At 38.6% G+C, this 18,703-nt stretch overlaps 3 protein-coding genes across 3 annotated transcripts in view; all 3 read left to right on the forward strand.

Moving 5' to 3' along the window:
- Positions 1 to 2,813, forward strand: part of cunh18orf54 (chromosome unknown C18orf54 homolog) — an 8,470-nt gene extending 5,657 nt beyond the window's left edge. Inside the window, exons 7-8 of the mRNA XM_016248080.1 lie at positions 2,386 to 2,441; positions 2,540 to 2,813. Of these exons, the coding sequence (XP_016103566.1) occupies positions 2,386 to 2,441; positions 2,540 to 2,684 (201 nt within the window). The 3' untranslated portion in view covers positions 2,685 to 2,813. The remainder of the gene's footprint in view (positions 1 to 2,385; positions 2,442 to 2,539) is intronic.
- Positions 2,814 to 4,001: 1,188 nt separating this feature from the next.
- LOC107563268 (vitelline membrane outer layer protein 1-like) lies at positions 4,002 to 9,245 on the forward strand. The gene is made up of 5 exons (XM_016248083.1): positions 4,002 to 4,338; positions 6,905 to 7,032; positions 7,215 to 7,328; positions 8,838 to 9,019; positions 9,091 to 9,245. Exons 1-4 carry the CDS (start codon positions 4,132 to 4,134, stop codon positions 9,016 to 9,018), a joined length of 630 nt encoding a protein of 209 aa, XP_016103569.1. The 5' UTR covers positions 4,002 to 4,131; the 3' UTR covers position 9,019; positions 9,091 to 9,245.
- A 4,316-nt stretch (positions 9,246 to 13,561) lies between these two features.
- LOC107563273 (vitelline membrane outer layer protein 1 homolog) lies at positions 13,562 to 17,977 on the forward strand. Its single transcript, XM_016248093.1, has 5 exons — positions 13,562 to 13,872; positions 16,048 to 16,184; positions 16,582 to 16,695; positions 16,911 to 17,135; positions 17,693 to 17,977. Exons 1-4 carry the CDS (start codon positions 13,672 to 13,674, stop codon positions 17,092 to 17,094), a joined length of 636 nt encoding a protein of 211 aa, XP_016103579.1. The 5' UTR covers positions 13,562 to 13,671; the 3' UTR covers positions 17,095 to 17,135; positions 17,693 to 17,977.
- The last annotated feature ends 726 nt before the right edge of the window (positions 17,978 to 18,703 follow it).

The raw sequence follows: 18,703 nt of genomic DNA on the forward strand, positions 1-18,703 counted from the left end.
CGCTCTGGACGCTGACCGATCCTGGGACAATCCACCTGTGACGTTGTGAGTGATGCGAAATGCTGATATTTTCACATTGAATATCAAGAAAAATGTGTCCCCCAATGCCAAGGTCATGGGTTCGATTCCCAGGGAATGCATGCATGCTTTGAGTGTAACTTGCTTTGGATAAAAGTGTCTAATAAATGCATAAATATAAAGCGTGACCTACCGTCTGTAGTAAATCTCCAGTGCCAGTGGGCGGCGCTGAGGAGCCTCCAGCACCTGAAGAACTTCAGAGAAGCAAGGTACAGCATGTGACACTCATTATTATGTCTTTTTGTTTATGTATACTCAATGCTCTTCAGTGTAAATCTGTCTGTCTCTAGTCTGCAGCTTCCTGTTCATCAGGATACAGCAGCAGAAAGCATCCTGGTCCGGTGGAGGCGCTCAAACACATGCTGTTCCGCCTGCAGGCCGTCGAGCACAAGATCAGCCAATCACACGCCTCCGGTGACGCCAAAACCTCTGCATCTTCATCCGCAGAGCTGGAGAGAGACACACCGGAGCAGGTGAGCGGAAAACCAGTGTTGCTCACGTTATAACTGACAAAGCTGTCCGCTTCATTGTCTAGTTTATCACATTGTGGCAAATTCTGTTAATAAGAACGGTATAACAATGACTTTTTTTATATTTTTTTAATGTATCAGGCAATATACAAAACAAGAAACTGATTCATATATGTGACCCTGCAGCACAAAAGCAGTGTTAAGTCGCTGGGGGATATTTGTAGCAATAGCCAACAATACATTGCATGGGTCACAATTATAGATTTTTCTTTTATGCCAAAAATCATTAGGATATTAAGTAAAGATCATGTTCCATGAAGATATTTAGTAAATGTCCTACCGTAAATATATCAAAACTTAATGTTTGATTAGTAATATGCATTGCTAAGAACTTCATTTGGACAACTTTAAAGATAATTTTCTCAATATTTAGATTTTTTTGCACCCTCAGATTCCAGATTTTCTAATAGTTGTATCTCGGCCAAATATCGTCCTATCCTAACAAACCATACATCAATGGAAAGCTTATTTATACAACTTTCAGATGATGTATACATCTCAGTTTCTAAAAAATGTACCCAGGTTTTGTGGTCCAGGGTCACAAATAAGCAATATTTTTTTGTACAGAGATGCAACAGCATAAATTAAAAAGGTAAAAATAAAAAAGCTAATTGTGACACTTTGTCACAATTCAGACATTTTTTCCTCTCAATTCTGAAAAAAAAAATTCTAAATTGAATTAGAAGAAGTCGCAATTACCTTTTTTTTATTACGTTAATAACAGAATTGCGAGATGTAAAATCAGAATTGTGAGAAAGTTCTTTCAATTCTGAGTTTATATTTCGGAATTCAGAATTTTTTTCATAATTCTAAATTCATGTCTCACGATTTAGATTTTTTTTTTTCAGAATTGTGAGGGAAAAAAGTCAGAATTGTGAGAAATTCACAATTACCTTCTTTTTTGTTTTACTTTTCATTTTGTGGTAGAAACAAAAAAAAAAACAGAATTGCAAGATGTAAAATTAGAATTCAAGAAAGTCATTTAGAAATAAACAAGAGAGTATAATTCTGACTTTTTCCCTCAGAGTTGTGAGAAAAAAAGTCAGAATTGCAAAATATAAACTCATAATTGTGAGATAAACAGGTACAATTACCTGTGAGGGAAAAAAGTCAGAATTGTGAGAAATTCACAATTACCTTCTTTTTTGTTTTACTTTTCATTTTGTGGTAGAAACAAAAAAAAAACAGAATTGCAAGATGTAAAATTAGAATTCAAGAAAGTCATTTAGAAATAAACAAGAGAGTATAATTCTGACTTTTTCCCTCAGAGTTGTGAGAAAAAAAGTCAGAATTGCAAAATATAAACTCATAATTGTGAGATAAACAGGTACAATTACCTTTTTTATTTTTGTATTGCGTGGTGGAAACGGGCTTCCACAGAGAACAGCAGAGAATACACTATTATTAACCCACATGTCATTATAATGTCTGATTTATATTCTTTCTTCTGTGAAACACAAAATGAGATGTTATGCAGAAATGTCCATGCTACTCTTTTCCACATTACAAAAGTGATTTTTGTACAGCTAAGCTCCAAAAAATAAAAAAGCAACATAAAATAATGACAATAGTTCCATGCAATATATTCCACTGTAGTCTTTTCATCACTCAAAGCTGATGTTGTAATTGACCAAAAACCACTGGTTCTTGTATGTCATATGACCAGCTAAACATAGCAAGTTTAAAATGTTTGCAACCTTTCATTTTTCCTGCACTATTCCTTTTCATTTTAATTTTAATTTTTAGTTTTGTGATTGTATTTTTTGTTGTGTTTAAGGTTCCTCAGCAGGAAACAGAAGAATCTGACCTGGGAAACGTGGAGTCATTACAGAGGTCAGGAGGGTCACGTGACCTCGGTGAAGCAGCGCTGCTCTCGTATCATCTACTCAAGCTGGTGTTCAGAGTTGTTGAGCCTTTATCTGTTTTCTCAGAGCTCTTCATCACCTGGACAGACTGAAAACACTTGTGGACGACATGAACGAGAGGAAGGCTAGAGCAGAGGATGATGGGATAGATTGTACAGACACTCCTGCAGCTAATATAACAGACTGGACCAGAATCAACAAGCAGCTGTGAACCAGAAACCACAGACTGTTATTATCCTACAGACACAAGACGCTTCATGGATCATATTAGCTGGAAATGTGCTCACCCTCAGGTTATTCAGGATTAGGATGAGTTTGTTTCTTCATCAGGTTTGGAGAAATGTAGCATTGCATCAGTGTCTCACTGCAAGTGAATGGGTGCCGTCAGATAAAAACATCCACAAGTAATCCACAGCACTCCAGTCCATCAGTTAACATCTGGAGAAGACAAAAGCTGAAACAAATCCATCATTTGTACCTAAAATATGAGTCTATAATCCATAATAACGCTTCCTCCAGTGAAAAAGTGCATCTGCTGTTGTCTCTCAGATCAAAATCCAGCCACATATGTGTTTAGAGCTGTTTAAACGCTGCTTGATCTGTGCAGATTTCTCTCCTGATTCACACCAGAACACTTTCTCACCGGAGGAAGCCTTATTATGGATTATAGACTCGTATTTTAGTTAAAAGCGTCTTAATGCTGGATGTGTTTCAGCTTTTGTCTTCTCCAGATGTTAACTGATGGACTGGAGTGCTGTGGATTATTGTGATGTTTTTATCAGCTGTTTGGACTCTCATTCTGACGGCACCCATTCACTTGCAAGTGATGCAGTGCTACATTTCTCCAAATCTGATGAAAAAACAAATTCATCTACATCTTGGATGGCCTGAGGGTGAGCACATTTCCAGCTAATTTTCATTTTTGGATAAACTATTCCTTTAAAGGAATCTGCTTTACAATATCTATTTGTCTTCATGAAAGATAATAAAAAATGCAGACTATCAGTCGAAGTGGTTTCAAAGGGCACATGCTTTTACCTGCAATGAGCAGCATTTGAGCTGATCAGTCAGTGTTTGTCTAAAGTGTGTTGCTTATTGACTTGCGCAATCATTTAGTGTTGCATTATTGTCTTGAACAATAATATGGATAAACACTGATTCTGTTGCTCTGTGCATTTATTTCTTCATGCAAATTATCATATGACTTCAGAAGTCAAGTTGTATGAAATAGGTCAGATACTTAAATTGATCTCGTGCGTTTCGAAAGAAAGAAAATCATACGGGTTTGGACCGATACGAAGGTGAGTAAAAGATTTTTACTACAGGACAGTTGTTTGATGTCGAGCTAATATACTCTGTGTTGCAAAACATGCTTATTTCTCTCTGTACTCTCCAAAATTACCAAATCAAGTCAAACACTTTCCAAGGACACTAACAGTTTGTGTTCATTTACAGGACATTGACATGTGATCAGTGTTCCTGGCTGCTGATTGGCTGGGATATTGATAAACCACACAAATGTTTTGATCTGATCGGCTTGATAAAGAAGCAGGCAGGTTCTGCTGACCGACCACAGACGACTCGGAAACCCAGGATCAATTTTAAGTATAGAAACCGAACAGAATCAATTGCATCAGTATTTTAGTCCATCTGCAGCAATGCATCGCTTCATTTCCATCATGTTTTCACTGCTAGCCTTTATTGGGCTGCAGGGGAGCGTTCAGACCGCAGGGAGACGTTCTGAGAGGAGCATCGAGAGACACTTCGTATCGTTGCTGATGGTACGCAATGGGATGAACTGGGGGTCGTGGGCTCAAAGGGAATTCTGTCCGAGGGGAACGTACGCCGCAGGATTTAGTCTCATGGTAAGTTGAGCACTGACTCATGAATGTGGCTTAACCTGTTAACTGTCCCTGGCCCACCGGTGGGCCCACTTGTCATTACATGTTTTAAACAGTAATATCTTAGTCTGAACCTAAAGTAATCTTGACAAACTATATATCGTTTGAAAGCTTACTAGACTCTAGTTTTCATATTTGGTGACGGATTTCTGAAATATTTGACAGAGCAACTGTAATTTATTAATTTGTAAGAAGAGTACTCCTCAGAGTCGGAGAGCGCGTTCTGACCTTCGCTTTGAAATAGCGGTGCACATATGAAATCAGTAAAAACCTCCATTCATTTTCATGTCAAGTGTTCAAAAAGATAACATCCATTCCATTTTCGGAGAAAAAAAAAAGGCCTAGAAGTGTTTTGAATAAAAAGAAAAAACAATTGATTATTCATTTTTGATGCAGCGTGAACTGTAACGTAGGTCTAAGGTTCTCGTCGCATGATTTTATGTTTTTTAGAGGTTGAATTGAAATCAGATACTGCCATACTGCCCTTAATACTTCTGAAAGGGATGTCTACTTTATAATTATTGAGAAAAGTATGGAAAAACATGTTTAAACCGTATATGGAAATGGAGGCGCCCTTATATGGTTACTAAAGGGGTTTGATGGTCATCTAGTGGAAAAGCTTGGTACTGCACCCAAACAAAATCTCACTGAAAGCTCATTTTTTGAGATATCAACCTCAAATTTGGAACACAACTTGTTCTAGCAGTTTTAGAGTAAAACATGTTTTGTAAAATATATATTTTATATAAAATATTTTAATTTTTATATTTTCATAAACTTAAACTTCCATAACTTTTTATTATACTACTACTACTATTATACTACTATTTACTATTCACTTCTACAATAATCTGCCAAGTGTCTTCTTTAAAAAGAGACCAACCTTAAGTCTGTGCTCCAAAGCATTCAACAATTTAATTTGGAAATGTCATTTTCAGGTCTATGCTCAAAAAGTGGAGCCGACAGTTAACGGGTTAAAGGTTCAAAACGGGTTTCTGATGTAGTATTTTTGTTTTGTTTGACTTGAAGTGAAAATGAAGCGAGTTTATGCTTAAAACAAGAATAAATATCTGCCAATGGGGTCAGAAAAGTACCCTTAAGTTTTTTTTACATGACAGAAGTTTCATTTTGATGTTAAATGCCATTAAAAACTACTCAAGTGTTTTTAAATAATGCATATAAATTTTAATAATTTGTGCTTTTGTCCAGTTAAACCTCCTTACGCAAGGTAGATTTAATACAATATGTAGTATTTTTTATTATTATGATTATTTAACATCACATTTTTTCTTTATTTAAGCAAAAACGGCAGGGTTTAACTACAAGTATTTAAATAACTTGTACTTTTGTCTTGTTTTCTAGTTAAACATCCTTAGTGCACAGGTTAGATTTAATGCAGCATGTACTATTTTTATTATTAATTATTATTAAACATCTTTATACAAAGTAGGTTTACTATTTGTAAACACTATTCAGCGTTGGGAAGGTTACTTTGGAAATGTAATCAGTTACAGATTACAAGTACAACTATTTAAAATGTAATAAGTAGTGTAACTATTTCAATTACTTTATTAAATTTTCTAACAAATATTTTCAAATGTTAATAATTTTGAAACGTTTAAGCCAGGCAGGGTTAACCTTACAGTAGTACTCAACACTGATTACTGTCAGACTCTCAAAATCCTTCACTTGAATTAAGATTATAATAAATTAATTTTAAAGCACAGCCACCACAAAATCAGACTTTTGCACTTCTTTTTTTACTTTGAGATCGTTCTGAGTTTAAAAACGGATTCAAAATCATGAGATGTAGTTTAATAGATATGATTCTGTTTTTGAAATCAAATCTTTGCAAAAGAAACCGGAAACGCTGACATCTAACAATGCTTTGGAAAAACTGTTAATCTTCAAAAATAAAGCATTTACACAAACTCAAATAAGAAATGCAACAGTTATCGAATAAGCATGCGTCCTATTCTGTGTCCTCAACTCCTGAAATATTGGTGTCTCATATTTTAAAGCAGTCAATGCAATTTGGGAAAGAAATCAATCAAATCTGTATGTATGAGAAAATATATAGACGACATTGTCATAAGTAACTGTAATTTAATTACACTTTTTTTCTCAGTAACTGTAACAGATTAGTTACATTTATGTTATAATTAAATGACGTAATTCCGTTACATGTAACTCACTCCCTGACACTGCTATTATTCAGCATCCTTAAACAAGTTGGCAATTGTTTTCTTTATTTAACTAAAAACTCACTTCATTTTGATATATCTTTCATCATAATGCAAGAGTTGTTTTGTCATTTTGCAACTCAAGTATATGGATCTTGATTTAAGAACGTTTAGATATTTGTTCTGGAAAACAAGACCAAAGTACTGAGGAAGAAAATCTATTTTTTGCAGTGCCGTAAGAATTAGCTATGTTTAGTCTCTTATTAATCTCCATGAATGCTATTATTGGTTAGTTAACTCTGTTCCCAACAGACGATTGCCTTAATGCTTTGCTGTTGTTTTTTGAGGTGGAGGAACTTTCCTTTGGTCTTTGGGATAACACGGCGCTCAATGGGATTCGTCTTCACTGCATCAGTCTCTTCAAAGACACACAATCAGATGAGCATGACAGTTTCGTTCAGTCCCACGTAGGAAGGTAATGGACTCAGACTTTACACTGTTGTGAAGAATTCTTACATTAAAGGTTAGGAAGGGTTTCTTCATAAGCTAGATAAATAAACTAACACATAAATAAAAACTAATAATGACTAATAAATAAAAGGTTTTTCCAAAGAACTAAAATTCTTTGAAATAATCATAAATTGTGATTTTCTTCAGCTGGGGTCAGTGGACAAAAATCAAATGGTGTCCTTCTGGATTCTTGACAGCTTTTCAGCTGAGAGTCGAATCTTCCCAAGGAATTGGAGACGACACGGCCGCAAACAACATCAGGTGAACATGTGGCAGTACAAGTCATACTGTTGCTGTTTTGTGAGTCGTTGAGCGTTATCAAGCTGTTTAAAGGGATAGTTCACCCAAAAATGAAAATGTGATGTTTATCTGCTTACCCGCAGGGCATCCAAGATGTAGGTGACTTTGTTTCTTCAGTAGAACACAAATGGAGATTTTTAACTCCAGCCGTTGCAGTCTGTCAGTCGTATAATGCATGGCAAAGGTAACAAAATCTATGAGAGTAAAAAAAAACATGCACAGACAAATCCAAATGCGTTTCGTGATTTAGGATTTGGATTTGTCTGTGCATGTTTTTTTACTCTCATAGATTTTGTTACCATTGCCATGCATTATACGACTGACAGACTGCAACGGTTAAAGTTAAAAATCATCAAATGTGTTCTACTGAAGAAACAAAGTCATCTTGGATGCCCTGGGGGTAAGCAGATAAACATTACATTTTCATTTTTGGGTGAACTATCCCTTTAATTAAAGAGGACCTATTGTGCTTTTCTCAAACATTGCTGTTTGAGCATGAAGAAGTTATAAAGCACAAAGTCTACTCCAGTTATTCTCTATATCAGTAACTCCCTCGCTGAACACCTTCATTCCAGTCCTAAGTTTTCTTCCAGAAAGGTTTTTTTTTTTTTTTTTTTGTGCAAATTACGGTAACGGGCATTACATTTCTGACACACGGTGTTCAGCCAATCACAGCGCACTCAGTCAGCTGGCCAATCAGAGCCCTCTGAGCTTTTCAGAAGGAGGGGCTTTGTAGAAATCAGTGCATTCCAGACCGATAGTAAATGCTTAAAGCAGGGCTGTCCAAACTCGGTCCTGGAGGGCCGGTGTCCTGCAGAGTTTAGCTCCAACTTGCCTCAACACACCTGCCTGGAAGTTTCTATGCCTAGTAAGAGCTTGATTAGCTGGTTCAGGTGTGTTTAATTAGGGTGGGAGCTAAACTCTGCAGGACACCGGCCCTCCAGGACCGAGTTTGGACAACCCTGGTTTAAAGCAGTATTACTGAATATGTGACCCTGGAGCACAAAAGCAGTGTTAAGTCGCTGGGGGATATTTGTAGCAATAGCCAACAATACATTGTATGGCTCAAAATGATCGATTTTTCTTTTATGCCAAAAATCATTAGGATATTAAGTAAAGATCATGTTCCATGAAGATATTTTGTAAATCTTCTACCGTAAATATATCGAAACTTAATGTTTGATTAGTAATATGCATTGCTAAGAACTTCATTTGGACAACTTTAAAGGTGATTTTCTCAATAGTTAGATTTTTTATTTTTTTTGCATAAATCTCCATTTTAAAAAAATGTACCCTTATGACTGGTTTTGTGGTCCAGGGTGACATATAAGCATGGCAGGTGATCACATGACCAACAGCACAATCGTAAGTGTTCTATAAAGAGTAAATTAATAGGCTGTATATTTCTTCTTGGCCAAAGCAAACCATTCCAAAGCTTCATGTTTATCAAAATACTGCCACATTTTTCAGATTCAATTGTAGTGGAGGGTCTTTGCTGCTGGGTGACGGCACACACGGGGGCGAGTGGGGCAACTGGAGCCCATCGTGTCAGGGAAGAGGGATGTGTGGCATCATGACACGGATAGAAGAGAAGCTGAAATTTGGAGACGACACCGCTCTCAATGACGCGCGCATGTTCTGCTGCGATTAAGGTGATGCGATCGCAATCAAACACTCGGATCGTCACATACTGCAGAGCAACTGAGTTTGGTTTTTCTTTCAGGTTTAAGAGGACCACAACAAAAACAGCAAGAAGACTATGATATCACCATGATGAGCTAACATGAACCATACCACAGTTTTGTAAGAGATCATGCACAATCAGCAGCATTATCACAAAATAAAGAACAGGATCATCAAGACCCCCAAAAATGCCAAGGTTGACTGAATTATCCTCATTATTATTTTATTTTTGAGCCAAATCGCATTAACGTTTCTTTCTAAGAAACACCTTGAGTTTCACATCCTTTAGCACATCGAGTTATAAAGTATAGAATTGTTTATACTTTATAGTTTCTTTATAGTAGAAAAAGGTTCATTAGATTGAATTATTCTTCAGACTAATAAATAAATGATTCTTTTAGGAACTGTTCCCCTGAAAGGTTTCCAAAATGTGGAATCACTGCAAAAAAAAAAATTTCATAAAAAAGAGTGTAACATTAAAATGTCTTAATTTAACTTGAGATGGCACTATTTGCAAAATATTACAGTAGCCATAATCCTGAATAGAGATCTGCCAATCAGAAAAATGGAAAGTGAGCTATAAGATCCAGTATCATACTGTGTATCACACACACATTTCAATCATATCACCTCCAGTATTCATCTGCACGAGATATTTGTGATCAGATCCAGATGATTGCAGCTTGCGGCTATATTTTTGATGTTATTGTTTTGAAGTTTCATCAGCTGGAAACGGAAGAACTCGACCTGGGAAGTGGAGAGTCATGTGACCTCATTGCTCTCGTATCATGAACTCGAGCTGGTGTTCAGTGTTGATTAGCGCTCACAGTATCTGTTTAATATTAATATTGAGAACTCATCAATCAAAGCTGTTTCAAAGGGCTCATGCTTTTCCTGGCAATGAGCAGCATTTGAGCTGATTGTGTTAACATGCACATCATTGACTTTAATATCCACAATCATTTTAGTTTTGAATAATTTGTCTGATTACTGGCTGGAACAATAATAATGATAAACAGATTTTTTTTTTTAGCTAATTGATCCGACATATATGATATATTCTTGTTTTTATGTTTTTTTTTCAGAAGACATATTCAGCAGTCAAGAAAATACTTTATGATAGCTATTTAAATTCTCACTGTCGGAAGAAAGACAGTCATATAGGTTTGGAACGACACGAGGGAGAATAAATGATGACTGAATTTACATTTTTAGCTAAACTGTTCCTTTAACTTGTGCTTACTTGCAAGCATTGATATTTACATCAGGAAATGTCAGTAAACCTGTAAGCAAATGCCCGGCATTTATTTTAGGGTCAGTCTGATGTTCTCCACTGTTAAATATTTCTGTCTGAATCATTAAAGATATAAAATCAAACAAGTAACACAGTATTTTAGAGGCATATTACCAAGTAAAACACTTTGGATGGTCACTCACGGTCAAACATAGGCCTGCAGATATTTTTGTTGGATCAGTGTTTGTATATTTGCAGGTTATTGATGTCTTGGGCCACTGATCAGTTTATATTTACTTTGATAACGTTTTGGAGAGAGGATCTATTTGCTGTGCTGGTTGGACTTGGATCTAGCTGTTGATGGAGGGTCAATGTCCAACACTGAGCTCTGTGACGAACCGGCAAACACACACACACACACACACACACTCACACACACACACACACTCACACTCACACACACACACACACACTCACTCACACACACACACGCTCACTCACACACACACGCTCGCTCACACACACTCACACACACACAGTCACACGCACTCACACACAGACACACGCACTCACACAGTCACACACACACACACAGTCACACGCACTCACACACACAGACACGCACTCACACACACAGACACGCACTCACACACAGTCACACACACACACACAGACACACACACAGACACGCACTCACACACGCACTCACACACACAGTCACACGCACTCACACACAGACACACGCACTCACACAGTCACACACACACACACAGTCACACGCACTCACACACACAGACACGCACTCACACACACAGACACGCACTCACACACAGTCACACACACACACACAGACACACACACAGACACGCACTCACACACGCACTCACACACACAGTCACACGCACTCACACACAGACACACGCACTCACACACACAGTCACACACACACAGACACGCACTCACACACAGTCACACGCACTCACACAGTCACACACACAGACATGCACTCACACACTCACACGCACTCACAGTCACACGCACTCACACACAGTCACACGCACTCACACACAGACACGCACTCACACACAGTCACACGCACTCAGACACAAACACACACACTCTCTCTCACACACACACTCACACAGTCACACGCACTCACACACAGTCACACGCACTCACACAGTCACACGCACTCACACACAAACACACACACACACACTCTCTCACAAACACACTCTCTCTCTCACACACACACACACACACAGTCACACGCACACACACACAGTCACACGCACTCAGACACAAACACACACACACACACAGTCACACGCACTCAGACACAAACACACACACACACACAGTCACACGCACTCAGACACAAACACACACACACACTCTCTCTCACACACACACACACACAGTCACACGCACTCAGACACAGTCACACGCACACACACACACAGTCACACGCACAGTCACACACTCACACAGTCACACGCACACACACACAGTCACACGCACACACACACACCCACACGCACTCAGACACAAACACACACACACTCTCTCTCTCACACACAGTCGCACGCACACACACACAGTCACACGCACACTCACACTCACTCAGACACAAACACACTCTCTCTCACACACACACACACACACAGTCACACGCACTCAGACACAAACACACACACACTCTCTCTCTCACACACACACACACACAGTCACACGCACTCAGACACAAACACACACACACTCTCTCTCTCACACACACACACACACAGTCACACGCACTCAGACACAAACACACACACACTCTCTCTCTCACACACACACACACACAGTCACACGCACTCAGACACAAACACACACACACTCTCTCTCTCACACACACACACACACAGTCACACGCACTCAGACACAAACACACACACACTCTCTCTCTCACACACACACACACACAGTCACACGCACTCAGACACAAACACACACACACTCTCTCTCTCACACACACACACACACAGTCACACGCACTCAGACACAAACACACACACACTCTCTCTCTCACACACACACACACACAGTCACACGCACTCAGACACAAACACACACACACTCTCTCTCTCACACACACACACACACAGTCACACGCACTCAGACACAAACACACACACACTCTCTCTCTCACACACACACACACACAGTCACACGCACTCAGACACAAACACACACACACTCTCTCTCTCACACACACACACACACAGTCACACGCACTCAGACACAAACACACACACACTCTCTCTCTCACACACACACACACACAGTCACACGCACTCAGACACAAACACACACACACTCTCTCTCTCACACACACACACACACAGTCACACGCACTCAGACACAAACACACACACACTCTCTCTCTCACACACACACACACACAGTCACACGCACTCAGACACAAACACACACACACTCTCTCTCTCACACACACACACACACAGTCACACGCACTCAGACACAAACACACACACACTCTCTCTCTCACACACACACACACACAGTCACACGCACTCAGACACAAACACACACACACTCTCTCTCTCACACACACACACACACAGTCACACGCACTCAGACACAAACACACACACACTCTCTCTCTCACACACACACACACACAGTCACACGCACTCAGACACAAACACACACACACTCTCTCTCTCACACACACACACACACAGTCACACGCACTCAGACACAAACACACACACACTCTCTCTCTCACACACACACACACACAGTCACACGCACTCAGACACAAACACACACACACTCTCTCTCTCACACACACACACACACAGTCACACGCACTCAGACACAAACACACACACACTCTCTCTCTCACACACACACACACACAGTCACACGCACTCAGACACAAACACACACACACTCTCTCTCTCACACACACACACACACAGTCACACGCACTCAGACACAAACACACACACACTCTCTCTCTCACACACACACACACACAGTCACACGCACTCAGACACAAACACACACACACTCTCTCTCTCACACACACACACACACAGTCACACGCACTCAGACACAAACACACACACACTCTCTCTCTCACACACACACACACACAGTCACACGCACTCAGACACAAACACACACACACTCTCTCTCTCACACACACACACACACAGTCACACGCACTCAGACACAAACACACACACACTCTCTCTCACACACACACACACACACAGTCACACGCACACACACACAGTCACACGCACTCTCTCTCACACACACACACATCTGTTCCGATCTCCAGCAGGCAGGAGACATAAAGACGGCTCTCAAACCATGTACAAGTTGATTTCTCTGACGTTGATTTCACTGCTGGCTGTTTTCGGGCCGTATGTGATCGCAGGAGGACGCTTTGAGCGAACCATCAGCAGACCTTTCAGATCTTTGCTGAGGGTCCATAACGGGATGAGATGGGGCTCATGGGGTCAGAAGGAAATGTGTCCGACTGGAATGTATGCCACAGGCTTTAGTCTTAAGGTGAGTGACTATCACCAGTATACAGTAGTGTGAGGTTCAGTGGCTCCACATGAAATCAAAACTGACTATTTACTTTCTTTATTCATGTTCCTGATCTTATTGTGAATGATTAGTCTGGTTATAAGTGATTATTGTGAAGTTATTTGTTTTTCACCTAATGCAATCTAAGTCAGGCAGACTATAGTTAATGTTAATGTTAACCTATAGTAAATTCTACAGTTGCACACGGTATGATATTAATATAATATGTGACCCTGGAGCACAAAACCGGTCATAAGGGTCAATTTCTCGAAATTGAGATGTATATATCATCTGAAAGCTGAATAAATACGCTTTCCATTGATGTATGGTTTGTTAGGAGAGGACAATATTTGGCCGAGATACAACTATTTGAAAATCTAGAATCTGAGGGAGCAAAAAAAAATCTAAATATTGAGAAAATCATCTTTAAAGTTGTTCAAATTAAGTTCTTAGCAATGCATATTACTAATCAAACATTAAGTTTTGATATATTTACGGTAGGAGATTTACTAAATATCTTCATGGAACATGATCTTTATTTAATATCCTAATGATTTTTGGCATAAAAGAAAAATCTATAATTTTGACCCATACAATGTATTGTTGGCTATTGCTACAAATATCCCCCAGAGACTTAACACTGCTTTTGTGCTGCAGGGTCACATATGTATTATGGCATGTGTGCGATATGATCAAAATGATATAACCCCAAAATGTAAAATTGTAATCATGGCACTGATACACAGCATCTAATAGTAATTGGGACAACAAAATATCAGGCCAGATATTTGCACACCAGAAATTTTTGATTTTTTACTCGAAGTTAATCTTTTTTTCTTCTTCTTCTTCTTTTTATATTTTGCTACATTTGAACCTTTTTCTTGCCATGAAAATAGCCATGGTAGCTTTATAAAGAAACAAACACCAAAATGTCATAAACTAAAACTAAACACATAGATTTCATAATCCTCAATATCTAAACTTCACATACAGTATATCCAACTTTTCCTGCATGCATACAGTATGCTCACATAATATATCAAACCCCAACTAGCTGATTATTTATATGTATAAAACACCACATGTAAAATATCCTGTCACGCAGCTCCAAACCAGTGTCACATTATCATATATATGGTCTTATGGTATTTATTTATATTTGTATTTAGTTTTTATTCTTATATTTTCAATTCTAACTTTATATTACGTTCTAGTAAATTTGTTTTGTATTTTTGTCAGTTTATTAGTTTGTCTATTTAGATTTTAATATTTATTATTAAAATTTTGGTTTAGATATTTCTACTTTTTGTCATTTTAATACTTCAGCTTAAAACAAATGAAAATGTGAAATATTTACTGCAAGATTTTTTTTTTTTATTGAGTTGATTTCAGTCAATGTATTTTTTTTAAAGTAGTAGTTTTTGTTGAACAATAATGAACCTGCTCAGTGTGACTATAAAGCATTAAAGGCAGGGTAAGCGATTTCTGGCAGCCAATGTTGATATTTGAAATCACCAAAACAAACACGCCCCTACCCCAAAAGGGTCTTGCCTCTATTTTGATAGCTCCGCCCACACATACGTATGCAACCCAGGCAACGATTAGTTCTGTGAAACAAAGCAAAACCAATGTTACACCGTGTCTACGGACGCAACAAATCCCAACAGAAAACTGCTGCCGGATTCTATTTATGACGTGCTGACACACATTTCATATGGTTTTCAGCGGTGGTTTGATCGCGTCCAGTGTAGGCAGACTTTAGCTGTTGTAGACACGGTGTTACTCACCTATCGAGAAGAAACAAAGCAACCTCGGCGTCCGATCGCAGGTCTTCCGCTCCTTGAGTTCTCTCCAGCTCTGGAAACCTGATCCGATATTTACACGGGTCCTACTTCTTGCCTTATCGTTCCGCAGACGTTTTCCTCTTTTGTTTTTTATCCGCCATCTCTATCTCTCTGTCGCTCGGCTCGCTGTGTCCGTCCTGTGCACTGAGCGCTCTCTCCTCCACATCACGAGTAGACACGCCCCTTACTGTTGATTGGCTACAAGTTTGTTTTGCTATTCGGCCCGAATCGGTTTTCTAAAGCGTTTTTGAAAAATCACATACCCTGCCTTTAAGTTATTAGTACAGCTCATGCTGTTGTTTTTCTGAAGGTGGCAGATATGTGGGAATCTCTGCTGGTTGGTGACAACACGGCGCTCAATGGGATTCGTCTTCACTGCATCAACCCGTCTAAAAGCTCATCGGGCCCGTACGAGGACTACGCCACAGTTCAGTCCGATGTAGGAAGGTGAAGAGCTTGAACTGGACGTAATACAGAGGCTCTGTTCCAAAACCTAATGTCTGTATAGAGAGAATCTTATGAAGGATTTGCTGCCTACACTCTAAAAGATCCTGGGTTGTTTCAACCCAACTTTGGGTCAGATATGCACTAACCCAACCGTTGGGTTAAATTTCTACATTCAATTTTTATCCCAAAAGTTGGGTTAGTCTATATTTTACCCAGAGTTGGGTTGAAACAACCCAGCATTTTTTAGAGTGTATGTAGACAATAGAATGCAGAATTCTAGGTTTGGGAACAGAGCTGCTATCATCAGAGTTTTTAGCTATTCAAGCTGGATATTTTATTTAACTAACAAATAACTGGTTATACCACCAACTTGTTCCTTATCACGTTCTTTCCTCAGCTGGGGAAAATGGTCAGATATCAAATGGTGCTCGAGTGGATTTCTGACATCTTTTGAGCTGAGAGTGGAACCCTACAAAGGGATCATGGACGACACGGCCGCAAACAACATCAGGTGATGAACTTGTGACAACCGGTTTTCCTAAAGCAGCAGGATTCTGGTTTAAGAATGTCGTTCTCACAGCGTCCCATAACAAGCTGTACAAACACGTCACTGCATGATGCTCATCTGACATGGATATGAAGTGACCCGGTCAAGCGTCCAGAGTTATTTAACGCCAAGAGCTGGACAGTTGGACTCAGGCTAGTTCTGGTTATCTGAATTTCTAGGTTTAACTGCAGTGGAAATGCGGAAATGCTGCAGGGATCTGGGATGTCGTGGGGCGAATGGGGCGACTGGAGCGAGACGTGTGGAGGAAAGGGAATCTGTGGCATCGAGACGATGGTGGAGCAGCCGCAGGGAGTCGGAGACGACACGGCCCTCAACGACATGCGCATGTACTGCTGTGATTGAACTGATTGGTTGTTTCAGAAACAAATGATATGGTGGAATTTTTTAAGTAAATATATCTTCACCATTGTAGCATATTAACTAAGTTTTCTATTTTAGGTTGGGAACATTTGATTCAATTTAGTACTTATTTTTAAGATCTTAAATGCACTGTTAAAAAATGACCGTGAATTTAAAGGTAAAAGACTGTAAAAATGCTACAGTAAAAACCTGTTAAATGGTTAACGGTAAATTCCCCTACTATATACGGTGAAAAACTGTATTGGACATTACATGTATTGAACATTAATTTTACGGTAGTATACCGTTTTTGGAAGTGAAAAAGACTATAATTTACAGTGAGTAACCGTAAATTGACATTCCCAGAATTCCCTGCGTTACATTTCAAATTTGATGTTTTTTTGTTGAAATAACTATGTTTCTTCTTAGTTTTTTCTTATCAGTTTTGTATATTAGGGTTGTGTGTTACTTCAATATGTTGGTATATTAACGTTATATCAGTTAATGAAAATATGGTATTTCACTGTAAATTTAAGTTAAAACCTAAAACATTGCTACTGTATTTTTTACGGTAAAATTCCGGCAACCAAACAATTAAAATTTTTAATACATCATCAGTAAATATGTCTTCAAGTGGCACTTGACTAGTTTTGGGCAGAATGTATTGAGCAGATCTGAGAGAGATTTTTTTCCTTTTCATATTTAATGGACAACGAAAATACAACAATGTCATCTAAAATTAAAAGATCTCGACCATACCGAAGAATTTACTTGTATGAGTAATGTTTATGTAATGTAATGTTTTCCTTGGGTATGTTTCATGACTAGTTGTCAATTTCTATAAAGTTACTTCATGTGATTCGTTGAATGGATATAATTAAAAAGGTTAATGATGACATAGTGTCTCTTCATGGGTCAATTCTTACCTGGGTTAACTTAGTTCACTCAAAAAAAAAATAAAAAATTGTTCAGTCATTTTTACTCACCCCGATATTGTAGGTTTCAAATAATGCTTAACCAGTTTTGGGCAGATCTAAAAGAGTTTTTAAAAATATATATATATTTTTCCCCATTAACTTGTAATGGAAGACAAGGAGAACAGCAACAATATCTAATATTAAAAGATCCAAAAAAGTTTTTTGACTAGTTGTCAATTAAGGAAATACATTTCTATGAAGTTACTTTATGTGATTCTGTGAATAGATATCATTAAAAAGATGAATGATTAAGTATCTTCATGAGTCAGTTCGCACAAATTTTCTACAGTATAACCGAAGCCTATAACTTAAAAAAAAAAAGAAAAGAAAATACCGTAATTTTTTACTCACGTTGCTGCTGTTCTAAAGATGTTTGACCTTTTCTTAAACACTTAGAAGATGTGTTTGGTCTTGATAATGCAGTGAACTTAAAGAAAGGATGCAAACGTCTTATAAAATACTGGTTTGCGACTCCTGCCCGAAGACATTTATTGGTTCTCTGGAGGTAAACACGTCCGTTACAGCTGTCTCCTGTCAGAATGACAGTTTACAGATTTGACCGCGAGAACTGATTTAAAGAATTTGGCTCGGCGCGAACTGCCGCTCTCATGAACTCAAACAGAAGCGCAACGGTT

Source organism: Sinocyclocheilus grahami, unplaced genomic scaffold (assembly GCF_001515645.1).
Source record: "Sinocyclocheilus grahami isolate Dianchi unplaced genomic scaffold, SAMN03320097.WGS_v1.1 scaffold864.1, whole genome shotgun sequence".
Classification (NCBI taxonomy): domain Eukaryota; kingdom Metazoa; phylum Chordata; class Actinopteri; order Cypriniformes; family Cyprinidae; genus Sinocyclocheilus; species Sinocyclocheilus grahami.